General features: G+C 48.4%; 1 protein-coding gene across 1 annotated transcript in view; it reads left to right on the top strand.

Moving 5' to 3' along the window:
- Window positions 1-16882, top strand: part of NEGR1 (neuronal growth regulator 1) — a 173234-nt gene that overhangs the window by 126308 nt on the left and 30044 nt on the right. The window contains exon 6 of the mRNA XM_084211542.1: window positions 2474-2625. Coding sequence (XP_084067668.1) covers window positions 2474-2625 — 152 coding nt within the window. The remainder of the gene's footprint in view (window positions 1-2473; window positions 2626-16882) is intronic.

Raw genomic sequence — 16882 nt, forward strand, 5'->3', positions numbered from 1 at the left:
TGCACACCCAGGGTGCTGTTGTACACACCCAGGGTGCTGTTGTACATCCCCAGAACACTGTCATGCACACCCAGGGTGCTGTTGTACACCCCAGGACGCTGCTGTGCACACCCAGAACACTGTCATGCACACCCAGGGTGCTGTTGTACACACTCATAACACTGTTGTACACACCCAGGGGGCTGTTGTACACACTTAGAACACTGTTGTACACCCCAGAACACTGATGCACACCCCCAGAACACTGTCATGCACACCCAGGGTGCTGTTGTACACACTCAGAACACTGTTGCACACACTCAGAACACTGTCATGCACACCCAGGGTGCTGTTGTACACACTCAGAACACTGTTGTACACACCTAGAACACTGATGTACACACTCAGAACACTGTCATGCACACCCAGGGTGCCGTTGCAGCCCGGCAGTCACCGGGTGAGGCCCAGCAATAAATGATTATACAATAAATGTCATACACTGAATGCTAAATGAGAGCTCAGTGCTGAGCACAGCCAAGCCACGCACGGAGCAGAATTCCCCAGGAGCAGCTCCTGCTCCTCCAGCTGCACAGAGACACCCCTGGGCAGCTGTGGCCAGCTCCTGCTTGGGAATTGTGTGCTCACCCACCTGCATCCCTGCCCAGCCCTGAGCCCTCAGTGCCAGCCCCTCCCCGCAGGGCTCCAGGGAAGGGACGTGGGGACAGTGACAGGAGAAGGACCCGGCTGGCACCCTGGCAGCCTGGGGGCAGCAGGTCCTGGCAGGTGGGCACTCTCACCTGTTCTGAGGCAGATGTCACCCGGGACAGGGCATGGGGACAGTGAAGATCCCAACGCTCCATCGTTTCTGGGGCCAAAAGGAGGTGAACCTTAGAGCTGGAATGGAGATGGTGCAGCTCAAACCCTGGCTGTGGGCCGAAAGTGTGGGTGCAGAGCACAGGAGCCCAGGCTGGGTCAGGCTGGAGAGGACCTGAAACCCACCCAGTGCCACCCCTGCCCTGGCAGGGACACCTCCCCCTGCCCCAGTGCTCCAGCCCCAGTGTCCAGCCTGGCCTGGCATCCAGGGGCAGCCCCAGCTGCTCTGGGCACCCTGAGCATGGGAGCAGCACAGCAGGGCGGGTTGGGAGGGAAGAACTCTTCTGGAATTTTCTGCAGGAGAGGCAGGAAGCAGAGGGACAGCCATTGGTGGGTTTAGAGGAGAACATCCACAGGCAAAGGTTCAAGGGACAAATTTCCACCTGGCACAGAAGTTTTCTCTTTCTGGACCAAAGGTGAATCTTCCAAGAGCAGTGTTCACCCCAAAGCAGGCACTGCAATCCCATTTTTCTGCGTTTTCATGCCCTTGGGGTGTGGCACATCCTCTCCCCAGCCCCGGGCTGGAAGAGCAGGGTCCTTTACAGCAACACAACCCGCCCAGGGAGGAGAAATCCCGTGTGAGCAGCACCTGCAGGGCTCTGCTGGGAGGAGAGGCACTCCGTAACAGTGAGCAGTGTTCAGTCCACAACTGCACAAGTGCAATTAATGGCAGATTTGCCAAGGTTTTCAGACAGAACGGTGGAAGATGGCATTAATTCCCAGGATATATGATTATATCCTCCAATATAGCAGACAAAAATCGCATTCCTATTCCAAAACTCTGCTCCTTATGGGAAATAGGAGGAATTACGAGTAATAACTGTAGCGAGTTTTTAATAACACGGTTCCCCTTCTCGTCTCCGTGTTTGATCAGACGTGGCTTGCCTAGGACAACATCATTAAATTGGTTCTCCTGCTCTGTCCTGGTGCCCAGCAATGCTCCTGGCATGGCTTTGGGAGCAGTATCCACACACCTGCATCTTTCCCATCAGTTTGGGGTGGGGAGCTCAAAGCTGGGTGAGAAGAGTCCTGATTTGGCTTTTTTCTGTGCCTCATTACCTGATCCTGCCCGGGCTGCTGCCTCAGCAGCGCTGCTGGAGCGTTTTGTCCCTAATTGCAAGGCTCATTTGCAGCTGTAAACAAAACCATGGCCACAATCCTGGCTCCTGATCCTCAGCTGCCAGCAGCCAGAGCTGTGAAAGCACACAACAGACTCCAAAGGCTGAAGTGACAAAGACCCTCTTAGAAAGGCTGACCAGGACCCCTTTCTGCCCCAGGGAGACCATTTCAATTCCCACTTGGCTTTGCCCAGTTTAAAATCCGAGCTCTGCATCCAGGAGTTTCTGTCCCCGCTCCTCCAGGCAGGAAGGGCCGTGGGTGTTTCTTTTCTCTCAGCTGCAGGCCATTGAGGCAGCACCGCTCCCCTCAGCACCCCCAGCCCCAGGGCTCCCCAGAGCCCCAGGAATTGTGCTCAGCACAGGCACCGGCAGCTTGCAAAGAGCTCCCCGTGCTCCCGGGGCTGTCTGTGAAACCAGGAAAGAAAGGAGAGCAGTGGAAAAAAAATAAAAATAAATCTTGGTTGTGGTATATGAGTTATAGACATTTTCTTTTTGCTTTCTAGACTGATCAATGGTCAACAAGGAATCACTATTAAAAATTATAGTACGAGATCCCTTCTTACTGTTACCAATGTGACAGAAGAGCACTTTGGCAACTATACTTGTGTCGCTGCCAACAAGCTAGGGACGACCAATGCCAGCCTGCCTCTCAACCGTAAGTAACGGGGACCCGAGTGTGCCAGGGGTGGCTGCTCCCAGCCCCGAGGGTCCCCAGCCAGGGGGAGCAGCGTGCTCCTTCCCCTGACACCTGGAAGTGCCCCGTGCCCCTCGGGGCTGCGCGCCCGGCGCGGCCGCTCTGTGCTGGGGAAGGGTCTGGGCTCTGAGCCTGGGGTCTGCGCTGGGCTCTGGGCACCAGGGGCTGTGGCAGTGCCAGGGTCTGGGCTCTGAGCCTGGGGTCTGCGCTGGGCTCTGGGCACCAGGGGCTGTGGCAGTGCCAGCAGTGCCAGCAGTGCCAGCAGTGCCAGGGTCTGGGCTCTGAGCCTGGGGTCTGCGCTGTGCTTTGGGCACCAGGGGCTGTGGCAGTGCCAGCAGTGCCAGGGTCTGGGCTCTGAGCCTGGGGTCTGCACTGTGCTTTGGGCACCAGGGGCTGTGGCAGTGCCAGCAGTGCCAGGGTCTGGGCTCTGAGCCTGGGGTCTGCGCTGTGTTCTGGGCACCAGGGGCTGTGGCAGTGCCAGGGTCTGGGCTCTGAGCCTGGGGTCTGCACTGGGCTCTGGGCACCAGGGGCTGTGGCAGTGCCAGCAGTGCCAGCAGTGCCAGGGTCTGGGCTCTGAGCCTGGGGTCTGCGCTGTGCTCTGGGCACCAGGGGCTGTGGCAGTGCCAGCAGTGCCAGCTCACCCCCCTGCCGTGGGGTGCAGAGGCACGGTGGGCACAGGCACAGCCTCCTGGCACTCTGTGACTGATTCCTGCTGCCAGGGCAGCCTCAGGTCCCTGCCAGGGCAGAGACTCCCCAGCCCATGCCCAGGAGCAGCCTGAGCTCTGCCCCAGGATGTGCCAGAGCTCTGCCCCACCTCGGGCTGGCAGCGGGGCAGAGCAGGGCAGTCCCTTGGAGAGGACAGTGAGCAGGGTGAGAGGGGAAGGGCAGGATGCTCGGTGAGGGGGCTGCCCAAAGGGACCCCCAGTGCTCTTGGGGAGGGGTTTTATCTGTGGGATTTTTAGCTGAGGGGTTTTTAGCTGTGGGGTTTTTAGCTGTGGGGTTTTTAGCTGTGGGGTTTTTATCTGGGGGGTTTTTAGCTGGGGGGTTTTTAGCTGAGGGGTTTTTATCTGTGGGATTTCTAGCTGAGGGGTTTTTATCTGGGGGGTTTTTAGCTGTGGGATTTTTATCTGGGGGGTTTTTAGCCGTGGCTCGGTGGTATTTCAGCGCTGCTGGGTGTTCAGCCATCTGCTGCTGGGTCCAAAGGCGTTCCTGGTGCAGCTCTGGTGCTGCTCTGTGCTGATGGTGATGAGAGAGAGACAAAACTCTGGGTGTATCCTACACATAAAGATATTCCTCACTGCGTGGAAATGCAGAGTTTCAGCTGCTTGAATCCCACAATTATTGCCTTCCTTCCATGAAATTTCCTGCTGAACGTACTCCCCATATGATGAGCGTTGTCAGGAGGTTCTGAATTCCTGTGAGAGAGATGTAACAGGCACAAAATAACAGGGAGCCTTTGCTGCCATTTATTTAATGTTTGAGGGATCATTACCAAAGTGGGAACGACGTTACACTTATTTTGAACAGAAAATGCAAGTGAAAACAAAGGAATATTAAGCCAGAAGGAGCCGGAATTTGGTGTATTTGCAATTCAGAGCAGGTAGAAGGAAGGTCTGGCTTCATCTGAACAGAGCAGAGCTGAATCTGTCTCTGAGCTGCTGCCAGGGTTTTTTCCATCTTACATTGTGAGGTGCCTTGTAGCCACCCTTACAAAGCACTTTGAGAGGCAGAGGTTGAAAATGTCATAGAAGTTCCAAGTGCATCGGTACAAATCATAAAAATAGATGTTCTCCATCATGAAAGAAAGGGGAGGTGGGAAGCAGAATGGTCTGAGAGAAAATTCTGGAAATCTGGGTCTGCTCCTATCCTCAGGAGGGAAATGGGGGGATGTTGGCTCAGAGGTCTGACTCAAAGACCAAGCTGAAATGTCTCATTTTACACTGTGATTGTTTGGATGCAGCTCTCTGAACAAGGAGAGCTGTCCTAAAGGTGGTGATCTGGATTTTGGTTGGAATGAGGATGGTCTGGTGACGTTTTTCCTGTGCCTATAATTGACATTACTATTATCTACAAGCATTATCCCTTTAAAAAACCAACAAAAACAGAAAGTAGCAATAACTCTCAGGGCAGCAGCTGGTGAAGGGTGGACTCCTTAATCCCTGAGTGAGAATGTTCTCCTGTGGAAGCCTTGCTTTTCGTGTTGCTGGCAGGGAGAGTGGCCATCTGTGCTGGTTCAGGTGTGTGAGGTTGCTGCAAGCTCTGCAGCGCTCAGGAGCCAAACGTGGGGTTCAGGGCAGCTCTGTTTGCTACTGAGCAGAGCTGAAATGGAGCTGCTGCCTTCCCTCAGGGCTGGGGCTGCACTGGGGTCACACAGCCTGAGGTCCTTCAGAAAACCTGGCAGCCCACAGGAAGCATCCTTGCCCTTTCCTAACAAAAACCTGCTTTTTACACGGCTGGCTCTGTGATCTAGAGGTGTTACTGCTGTCCAGGTTCACACAGAATCCTTGGATATCCTCCCAGTAACCATGAAAAGTGTAAATAATTGTGAGAAGCTGCCCAGGAGTGACATTGGGAGGGGGAAGGAGCCTTGTGAGAGGGATGTGGTGGTATTTCTGCGCTGATTTCATCACACAAGGACTTCACTGAGCCAGCATCTGCCCGTGCGCTGCTGGTGGGTGGCACAGCTTGGGATCCTGTCTCCACACTGAGGGGGCACCAGGCAGTGCCCCCCATGCCCTGTGCTGCTTGCCTTGTGAGCTGGCTCCTGCAGGAGATCCCTGATTAATTGTGCATTAATTGTTCCCAGGGCAGGGGCTGTGTGTCAGAGACGTGTGGGTGCTCTCCCCCAGGTGTGGAGGAGCTCGGTGTAAATCACACCCAGGGCTCCCCAGAGGCACCAGCAGCCCTGGGGGCTGGCTCGGGGTCCCTGCAAGGGGGAAGGGCCCTGCTGTGCCCCCTCTGCTGTCACCCCCTCTGTCACCCCTCTGTCACCCCCTCTGTCACCCCTCTGTCACCCCTCTGCTGTCCCCCATGGCCCAGCACTGTCCCCACGGTCCTTCCTGCAGGGCTGCTGCTCTGCCACACCTGGCAAGCAGAGCTCAGGGGGCTCCAGAGATCCCCTCAGCCATGGAACGGGGTCTTGGAGGTCTTTTCCAGGCTGAATGGTCCTGAGAGAAGGGAGGGACCTGGGACAGTGATCAGAGGGGTCCCAGGGTGAGGGAAGAGATGAGAAAGTTGACTCCATGTTCAGAAGGCTGATTTATTATTTTATGATTTATATATTATATTAAAAACTACACTAAAAGAATAGAAGAAGGATTTCATCAGAAGGCTGGCTAAGAATAGAAAAGGAATGGATAACAAATAACGTGTACTTTATTGACAATAATGTCCCAATACCCATCACCTCTGTTAGACAGTCTGTCCCTGCTCTAAACCAATCCAAAAGTGCCACTGTCACACAGAACATGGAGGCTGGGAAGAAGGAGAAAGAAGGACAAAACACACCCAAATCCCCCCATCTTGGCTCCTGAACCCCCATTCTAAAAACCCTCAATTCTATTTTTGTGTATTGTGACAAACTAATTGTCATTCTACTTAAACTCTCGTGGCTGGTGAATCCTCAGACAAGGTTGGTAATTTTTTCCATGGGTTGAAATCAAAGGCCCAGGTGTCTGTGAGCCCCCAGGCAGGGCTGGAGCCCCCCAGGGCAGCCAGAGGGATGTGCTGGGCTCTGGCAGAGCTGGGCTGTGGCACAGCCAGGGCAGGGCAGTGCCCACAGCGTCCCTGCTCTGCTCCCCTGCCAGCCCTGACCCTGCATCCCCTGGGATCTGTCCCCCAGGTCTGGGCTGGCTGCAGGCACGCTCATCAGGAGATCATTAATTAATGTGTGTTCATTAGTTAATGTGCTGGCACTGCCCCGCTCACAAAGTTCATCCCCAAACTCAGCACTTTGTTTTATTGACTGGGAAATCACCTCTCAGTGCCTTGGGTCTGCATCAGGTTCTGCTCAGTTTTAGCTCCACAGCTTTGCCTGGCCCACCACATCTGACATTTCTGGAGAGAAACACACTCTCCAGGGAAATTCCCTTTGTGTCCACAGTTTCTGCTGTTGTCCAATTACCTAAGAAAGATTTTGCTATTTTATCTCTCAAATACCAGCCTGGAAAAGCAAATCAAATTTCAATTTGCATAGTTCTGTCTCAGCCAGGAGGGCTGGTCTGCATCAGAAAATATAATAGGAAAAGTGTCTGTAGGTGTATATGTATTTATAAGCTTAAATGAAAATTCCTGTTCTCATTAGGAGCCTGCTGAAAGCCTGCTGCAGTCAGTCAGTCAGTCAGTCAGAGGACAGTTATTGATTTAGCAAGGTTTGGATCCAGCCCAGGGTCTCCAGGAGCCGTCAGTGAGCACAGAACTGGTGCCCTGCAGCTCATTTTCCCTTCTCCCCTCCCAGCCCTGCCCCTGGGTGCTGTCCTGAGCTCCCCCAGCCCCTGTCTGGAGGGTGATGCCCAGGGAATAGGTCTGAAATCCCCTCTAGGGAATTGCAAACACTTTGTGAAGGGCTGGTCACCCCCTGAGCCCTCGAGCTGCTCCTGCTCAGGGTGTGGGACAGCCAGGACACTCAGAGGGCTCCTGGGGCACCCTCCAGGGCTGCAGCACGTCCCACCTGAGCTCAGGGCTGGGAGAATTCAGAGCAGCAGGGCTGTGAATGCACAGAAAGCCTCCTCAGAGACCCAGGGCGTGGATGGAGCGCTGCTGTTCCCAGAGGAAAACAGCTCTGGGAGCTCCAGCCAGCCCCAGAACTCCCAGATCCTGGGATTCCCAGCCAGGGAAAACCTTCCTGGCCCCTCTCCCCTGGGCCAGCAGCTCAGCTGAGCCAGAGCCCCCTGCCCTGGGGGAGCCATCCCAGAGCACATTGCTGGGATCTCTGCCCTTCAGATTCATGTATTCCAGAGAGCCAGATAAACAGCAAATCCCCCTTTGTGTAAGTCATAATAATTCCCTTAAACGTTGGGTTTGAGCTCCTTCCATATGGATGCCAACTGCTGCTCCAGGTAACAATTACCCAGAGTTATGAAGGAATTTTCTCTAAATCCATTTTCCAGCTTGAGCTTTATTATGAATTATATGACAATAAGTGACTGAGATGGGATGAGGCAGAAATAACCCGTTTGAGCAAGGCCAGGGACACAAGCTTCTCCTTGACATGTAGCAGAAATTTAAAGGCCTGAGAGCAGATCAGGGAAAAACCAAAGAGAAATCAAACAGAAGCCCCGGGGTCTCTGCTGTGGGCTCTTGCTGAAGTTGCCCCAGTGCCCTGGTTTGCTCCATTTGTGTTTAAATGCACAAATTTTACAGTTACCCACTGCTCCCGGGGTTCAGCCTCCTCTTCTTGCCCACCTGGTTAAATCAGAGGGGTTGAGGCGTGGCCAAATCTCCATCTCAAGCATCAGTTAATTATCATAAAACCCTGGAATATCCCGGGTGGGGAGGGACCCACAGCGATCACTGACCCAGCTCCTGGCCCTGCAGACACCCCACAATCCCCCCTGTCCCTGAGAGCGTGCTCCAAGCAAGGATTAGAACATTCCATGGAATTTAACGCCCTGCCTGTGCCCCTCAGGGTGAGAAGCACTCGTGGGCAGAGCCCACTGAACCTCGGGTTCCTTCTCAGAGTACAAAACCAAATGAAAAAACCTTGAAAATCCACATAACACCTTGTGTAACAAATGGGATGAGGACAGGAAGGGCTATAAATAGCACTATAAATAACGATATGGATTTATTTCACAGTCTGGAGCACAAACTTCAGCCTGGCCTCAAAACTTGGGGAGGAGGGAGGGAGGAGGCTCGGAACAGGGAGACAGAGACAGAGGAGGGAACAGTCCCCAGGTGAAGGGACTGAAGGCAATTACTGCCACTCCTGGGCAGGAAAAGTGGGTTATTGCAATATTGGTGCAATATTAGGAAGTTTTCTGGTAAGGCAGCCCAGGAGAGAGTCACTTACCCTGCTCAGAGGCCGATTCCCAGCCCCATGCAAAGCACTCCTTCGTTAGAGGGTTATTGAGTGCAGAGCTTATTTTCATATCGAGTTGTTGAGCAAAGCTCAGGGGGCTTCACAAAGGAATTAGATATTGATCAGGGATATCCCGAGTTTTCTGAGAGATCAGAAAAGAGATTTTCAGCCCGAGACTTTGGTATTTAAGCAAATGATCTAACAGGCTGGAAAATGTCAGAACTGAAATAACTTCCCGGACAAATTCTGGGTTAATTGACAAAAGCATTTGCTTAAGCCCGAACATTTACCCGTAAAGTTTGTGTGCTTCTGCCGAGTCAAGTGTTTGTAATTTGGGGATTGCCAGAAAATGCAGAGAGAAGGAGATTCCAGAGCTCCACTGCGCCTTCCTGGGAGCTGCCCTGAGTTCTGGGCGTCTGGGCACTCGGGGAGATGAAGGAAAAGAGGAAGGGGAAAAAAATAAATCCATTTTTTTCTTTTTTCTTTTTCTTTTTTTCTGGAAGAAAGCTAAAAATAACTTCAGAGGTTTAAAAACAAGAGGTTTTCAGTGAGCCCACACTAGAAGCACTAATTAACCTCTGTGCTGAACCACGGAGGTAACAAAATGCAGAGGTGCCTCAACGAGCCTCGAAAATCAAGAGCTCAATTACTGCCGCCCTTAATTCCTCCTCCAGGTTTGTGCACGGAGATTTGGGCTGGATTTACAATAATAAATTGAGCATAAAAGCTTTCTCTTCTCAGGGCTGTTCCAAGCCTCTGGCATCAGAGGCTTTGATTTGTGATATCAGAACTATTCACAGAAAAGTGCCTGTAATGAATTTTTCAGAAAATTCCTTTTTTCCCCCACATATCTAAAGTAAAAAAGCTGATTTCCTGACTTTTAAATGTCCTGCCATGAAGAACCCAGAGAAATAACCTGAATTTTACTGTGGGGGAAGGCGCTGTTCCTGTAGAGACCATTTCTTATAAATCGCCCTGATACTCAGATTTTTAGGCTTGGCAATATTTGGATTTACTAACTTTATTCAAAAATAAAACACAAGCATGAGAACTGGATCATTTAAATTCTGTTAATTTATTCAGTTAAAATTATATTCCAGGGGAAAGAAGAGACATTTTAAGTTGCTGGGGATGTGAGGAAGAAAGGAGCAAATCTCACGGGGTGGCTGCGCCCTAGGACGAGGTAGCAGCTTTAATTCAGGCAATAAATCGTCCATTTTTCAGCAGCCCTTTTCCTGAGGCTGGGGCTGAGCTGTCCAGGGTGCTGCCAGTACGTGAGGAATGCCTGCAGGAATGGGAAATCTGGGTCAGGATCAAACTGTGCCTTGTCTGAATGGAAGGGGACACAAAGGTGGGGTTTGTTGGGTTATTTTGTTGGGTTTTTTAATGTAATTTTACAGCCAGAGGTAGTTCTGTGCATTTCTTCATCTTCTTCATCAAGGTAATTCAATTTATTCATCTTAATCGAGGGCAGAGTTTAATAAATCAGCTCCTGCTAGTATCAGAGCAGAATGTTGTGTGAAGGATCCTGCTTCCAAACTGGTTTTGTGAAGGATCCTGGTTCCAAACTAACTGGTTGTGTGAAGGATCCTGGTTCCAAACTGGTTGTGTGAAGGATCCTGGTTCCAAACTGGTTGTTTGTGTGAAGGATCCTGGTTCCAAAATAACTGGTTGTGTGAAGGATCCTGGTTCCAAACTGGTTGTGTGAAGGATGCCTGGTTCCAAACTGGTTGTTTGTGTGAAGGATCCTGGTTCCAAACTAACTGGTTGTGTGAAGGATCCTGGTTCCAAACTGGTTGTTTGTGTGAAGGATCCTGGTTCCAAAATAACTGGTTGTGTGAAGGATCCTGGTTCCAAACTGGTTGTGTGAAGGGTCCTGGTTCCAAACTGGTTGTTTGTGTGAAGGATCCTGGTTCCAAACTAACTGGTTGTGTGAAGGATCCTGGTTCCAAACTGGTTGTGTGAAGGATCCTGGTTCCAAAATAACTGGTTGTGTGAAGGATCCTGGTTCCAAACTGGTTGTGTGAAGGGTCCTGGTTCCAAACTGGTTGTTTGTGTGAAGGATCCTGGTTCCAAACTGGTTGTGTGAAGGATCCTGGTTCCAAAGAAGGATCCTGGTTCCAAACTGGTTGTTTGTGTGAAGGATCCTGGTTGCAAACTTACTGGTTGTGTGAAGGATCCTGGTTCCAAACTGGTTGTTTGTGTGAAGGGTCCTGGTTCCAAACTGGTTGTGTGAAGGATCCTGGTTCCAAACTGGTTGTGTGAAGGGTCCTAGTTCCAAACTGGTTGTTTGTGTGAAGGATGCTGGTTCCGCACTGGTTGTGTGAAGGGTCCTGGTTCCAAACTGGTTGTGTGAAGGACCCTGGTTCCGAGCAGGCTCTGCTCACCCCTGCTCTGTTTCCCAGGACAGCTGTGCCAGAGGAGGCAGCTGTGCTTCCCTGGGCTCACCTGGCCCTGCAGGAGCCCACAGCAGGGCTCACTGCTGGGCTCCTCTCTGCTCCCTGCCCTGCAGCACTGTGACAGGGATCACAGGGGTCCCAGGGTGAGGGAAGGGATGAGAATGTTGACTCCATGTTCAGAAGGCTGATTTATTATTTTATGATATATATATATATTATGTTAAAAACTATACTAAAAGAATAGAAGGAAGGATTTCATCAGATGCTCCAGGCCCTTGCTCAGCTCCAGGAGCTCCTGTCCCTGCTGTGCTGAGGGACAGAGCTGGACACAGCACCCAGAGGTGTCCCCAGGGCTGGGCACGGGGGCAGCATAATCTGCTCCTTCTTAAACTCTAACTCCATCTTAATTAATCTCCTTTCACAGAAATTGTAGTCATTTCATGAATCTCATCATGACATGGGCACATCTCCTGTGTAATTTATAGAGATTGTAATGATTCATTTGATAGGCATTGTCTGTGGATTTCGGCTCGTCAGGGATCAGCAGAGCTATAATTACACAGTAATTACTAAATAAGTTATTCACAAATTGCTGTGCCACTGAAAGCAAATAGCAGAGCACTTGAAGAGTTTCCAGATCTGGGCACGTGTTCAGCCCGTGCAGGGAGTGAGGGGCTGGGGCTTGCTCTGAGGTACTGGGAATCCATGGAAAATGAGGGAGACTGGGCTGGAAATCCATGGACAGGGTTGGGAATCCATGGAGCATGAGGGAAAGGGTGCTGGGAATCCATGGAGAATGAGGGAGAGCTGCTGGGAATCCATGGAGAATGAGGAGAGGGTGCTGGGGATCCATGGACAGGACTGGGAATCCATGGAGCACGAGGGAGACAGGGCTGGGAATCCATGGACAGGGCTGGGAATCCATGGAGCAGGAGGGAAAGGGTGCTGGGAATCCATGGAGAATGAGGGAAAGGGTGCTGGGAATCCATGGACAGGACTGGGAATCATGGAGAATGAGGGAAAGGGTGCTGGGAATCCATGGACAGGACTGGGAATCCATGGAGAATGAGGAGAGGGTGCTGGGAATCCATGGAGAATGAGGGAAAGGGTGCTGGGAATCCATGGAAAATGGGGGAGACAGGGCTGGAAATCCATGGACAGGGCTGGGAATCCATGGAGCAGGAGGGAAAGGGTGCTGGGAATCCATGGAGAATGAGGGAAAGGGTGCTGGGAATACATGGAGAATGAGGGAAAGGGTGCTGGGAATCCATGGACAGGACTGGGAATCCATGGAGAATGAGGAGAGGGTGCTGGGAATCCATGGAGAATGAGGGAAAGGGTGCTGGGAATCCATGGACAGGACTGGGAATCATGGAGAATGAGGGAAAGGGTGCTGGGAATCCATGGACAGGACTGGGAATCCATGGAGAATGAGGAGAGGGTGCTGGGAATCCATGGAGAATGAGGGAAAGGGTGCTGGGAATCCATGGAAAATGGGGGAGACAGGGCTGGAAATCCATGGACAGGGCTGGGAATCCATGGAGCAGGAGGGAAAGGGTGCTGGGAATCCATGGAGAATGAGGGAAAGGGTGCTGGGAATACATGGAGAATGAGGGAAAGGGTGCTGGGAATCCATGGACAGGACTGGGAATCCATGGAGAATGAGGAGAGGGTGCTGGGAATCCATGGAGAATGAGGGAAAGGGTGCTGGGAATCCATGGACAGGACTGGGAATCATGGAGAATGAGGGAAAGGGTGCTGGGAATCCATGGACAGGACTGGGAATCCATGGAGAATGAGGAGAGGGTGCTGGGAATCCATGGAGAATGAGGGAAAGGGTGCTGGGAATCCATGGAAAATGGGGGAGACAGGGCTGGAAATCCATGGACAGGGCTGGGAATCCATGGAGCAGGAGGGAAAGGGTGCTGGGAATCCATGGAGAATGAGGGAGAGCTGCTGGGAATCCATGGAGAATGAGGAGAGGGTGCTGGGAATCCATGGACAGGACTGGGAATCCATGGAGAATGAGGGAAAGGGTGCTGAGAATCCATGGACAGGGCTGGGAATCCATGGAGCATGAGGAGATCTGCTGGAATCCATGGAGAATGAGGGATAGAGCTGCTGGGAATCCATGGATGCCACGGCTGGGACACTGGGCAGTGATGCCCTGAGGAGCTGGAGCAGAGGCCAGGTGGAGCTAAGAGGAATAAAGAGGATTTTTATGGAAGGGCCACACCCTGGCAGTACCCAAGCCACATTTTCATAAGTTTCAAGTCACATTTTCATAAGTTTCAGTCCATTTGCATGCAGGAGCCACGTGTCCAATTAATAGCTTCAAATGATGAACTTTCACCCTCCTTGCTTGCCTGCTGTTGTTTGTGCTTTGAGCCTGAAGTTTGAAGCGATTGTCCTTGAATCTCCAGCTGGAACAGGTCTGTTTTGTGAAAAGTAATGTTAATATAAAGCTAAAAGCTGCACACAGAACAGAGCAGAAAAACCTAAACCCCAAGGTATCAGTTCCCCCCTTTTGGCAGGATTGTTCCTTGTCACTGTAGGGCACGGAAGAACACGAGGGCACACGCTGCTGCTCTCAGGGTGAGGAGAAAGGGGCAGTTTAATTTCTGACTCCAACATTTATAGATTTCCAAAAGTGACAGTGGATTGGAGGGTGACAGTGCCACCTCTCCAATGTCACCGGACAGACCAACAGCCCACCAGATTTCTCCTCCTCCAGAAAAGAACGCAAAACAACGGGTTAATTACAGAAAGCGCGTGAGAAAGTTCGCTACAACAACGTCAGCATCAGAAGGCTTAGAAAAACTGAGAAAATCTTAGAAAATCTTAGAAAATCTTAGAAAATCCTAGAAAATCCTAGAAAATCTTAGAAAATCTTAGAAAATCTTAGAAAATCTTAGAAAATCTTAGAAAATTTTATAAAATCCTAGAAAATCTTAGAAAATCTTATAAAATCTTAGAAAATCTTAGAAAATCTTTTAGAAAATCTTAGAAAATCTTAGAAAATCTTAGAAAATCTTAGAAAATCCTAGAAAATCTTAGAAAATCTTAGAAAATCTTTTAGAAAATCTTAGAAAATTTTAGAAAATCTTAGAAAATTTTAGAAAATCTTAGAAAATCTTAGAAAATCTTTTAGAAAATCTTAGAAAATCTTAGAAAACTTTAGAAAATCTTAGAAAATCTTAGAAAATCTTTTAGAAAATCTTAGAAAATCTTTTAGAAAATCTTAGAAAATCTTATAAAATCTTAGAAAATCTTAGAAAATCTTAGAAAATCTTAGAAAATCTTTTAGAAAATCTTAGAAAATCTTAGAAAATTTTAGAAAATCCTAGAAAATCTTAGAAAATTTTAGAAAATCTTAGAACATTTTAGAAAATCTTATAAAATCCTAGAAAATCTTAGAAAATCTTAGAAAATCTTAGAAAATCTTAGAAAATCTTTTAGAAAATCTTAGAAAATCTTAGAAAATCTTAGAAAATCTTAGAAAATTTTAGAAAATCTTAGAAAATTTTAGAAAATCTTAGAAAATCTTAGAAAATCTTAGAAAATCTTAGAAAATCTTAGAAAATTTTAGAAAATCTTATAAAATCTTAGAAAATCCTAGAAAATCTTAGAGAATCTTATAAAATCTTAGAAAATCTTAGAAAATCTTAGAAAACTTTAGAAAATCCTAGAAAATCTTAGAAAATTTTAGAAAATCTTAGAACATTTTAGAAAATCTTATAAAATCCTAGAAAATCTTAGAAAATCTTAGAAAATCTTAGAAAATCTTAGAAAATCTTTTAGAAAATCTTAGAAAATCTTAGAAAATCTTAGAAAATCTTAGAAAATTTTAGAAAATCTTAGAAAATTTTAGAAAATCTTAGAAAATCTTAGAAAATCTTAGAAAATCTTAGAAAATCTTAGAAAATCTTAGAAAATTTTAGAAAATCTTATAAAATCTTAGAAAATCCTAGAAAATCTTAGAGAATCTTATAAAATCTTAGAAAATCCTAGAAAATCTTAGAAAATCTTAGAAAATCTTAGAAAACTTTAGAAAATCTTAGAAAATCTTAGAAAATTTTAGAAAATCCTAGAAAATCTTAAAAAAATTTATAAAATCCTAGAAAATCTTAGAAAATCTTAGAAAATCTTAGAAAATCTTAGAAAATCTTAGAAAATCTTAAAAAAACTTAGAAAATCCTAGAAAATCTTAGAAAATTTTAGAAAATCTTATAACATTTTAGAAAATCTTAGAAAATCTTAGAAAATCTTATAAAATCATAGAAAATCCTAGAAAATCTTAGAAAATTTTAGAAAATCTTAGAAAATTTTAAAAATTCAGGACAACAGTTCCTGGTAGGGTGGGCAGGCCCTGGCACAGGGTGCCCAGAGCAGCTGTGGCTGCCCCTGGATCCCTGGCAGTGCCCAAGGCCAGGCTGGAGCAGCCTGGGACAGTGGGAGGTGTCCCTGCCGTGGCAGGGGTGGCACTGGGTGGGATTTGGGGTCCCTCCCAGCCCAGAGTGGGGCTCTGAGAGCTGCTGGGTCCCCTCTGCAGCGGGGCTTGGCCCCGGGGCAGTGACACACGGGTCTCTGTGCCCCAGCCCTGCCCCTGCACAGGTGTGCCCCGCTGCAGCATCTCCAGGGCCCTTGTGCCGTGTTTATCTCCAGGAGCACGCTGACAGTTGTGCAGATTTAGAGTGTGACCTCTGAGAGCAGGAATAGCCTTGCTGGGAGCCAGAGCAGCGCTAATCATATGTTTCTGAGCAGGAAAATGCTAACAGATTTCCAGGTCTGCATTATTCATGAGCTTCCATTTATCCATATGAATGAAAGACCGAGCTCAAAGGACACGGCCGACTTTGTCACTTTTTCTTCATTTTGTTAGGGTCTCAACAGCTGTAAAAATCATTAAAGCAGCAGTTTCCTCTGGAAAAATCTGGAATGGGGAACAAGGAGCAGTGAGCAAATATTGTCTATCCTTTAGAACAGAGTACCTTGAGTGACTAAGTCAGAGCATGGTTTTTCATGTCCCTTAGGCACAGACATATCCAAATGTGGGAGTTCAGTGGGATCCTCCCTTCCCTGCCTGCTCTGGGTTAGGTTTTCTCTGAGTTGTGCCTGGCTGGAGCCTCTCCAGGCTCACCTCGTGGGGTGCAGGTGCTGGGGGGCTGCTGAAACCTGTCAGGATCCCACTGCTCACGTTTATTTCTCAAATCTGATGAAATCCATGGTTAATTTAGTAGATTTTTTCCTTCCTGTACTGCACGTTTCATTTTTCATGGCTCGGTGCTGTAAATACTGATGCAAGCAGTGCCCTCACATTAGTGGGTATGTTTTTGTGATGCTCAGAAAGTGGCCTGCAAACGAATGGCTGCTTTTGCCAGCATCCATTCGCTGAGGACAAAGTTCCCTCATTTATTCATTGATTCAAAATACAGGCAGTCCTGTGAAAGGTAAAGCCTTGAGCATACACCAGTGTCTTATAGATGTGAAATTGTTGGGAGAGTGAGGAAGGAAACTGCATATTTTTACTGCCAAGAGAATCAAATGTGTGACCTTTAATTAAAATATTATTTTGAATGTTTTAATTAAAATACAAATTTGTCTGGTGCTGGTTCACGCACACACATAAAACCGCCCGTCACATTTAAATTAAATTAAATCTAATTTAACTAAAATAAATTAAATTAAATTAATTTTTTCACACTACAAAATCATTCATTCTACATAAAACATGACAGTTCACTCTGGAACTTATTAAAAAATAAATAAATAAAAAGCTTTTAGTAGACTGGGCCATTAA

This window comes from Fringilla coelebs (assembly GCF_963513975.1).
Source record: "Fringilla coelebs genome assembly, chromosome: 9".
Lineage (NCBI taxonomy): Eukaryota > Metazoa > Chordata > Aves > Passeriformes > Fringillidae > Fringilla > Fringilla coelebs.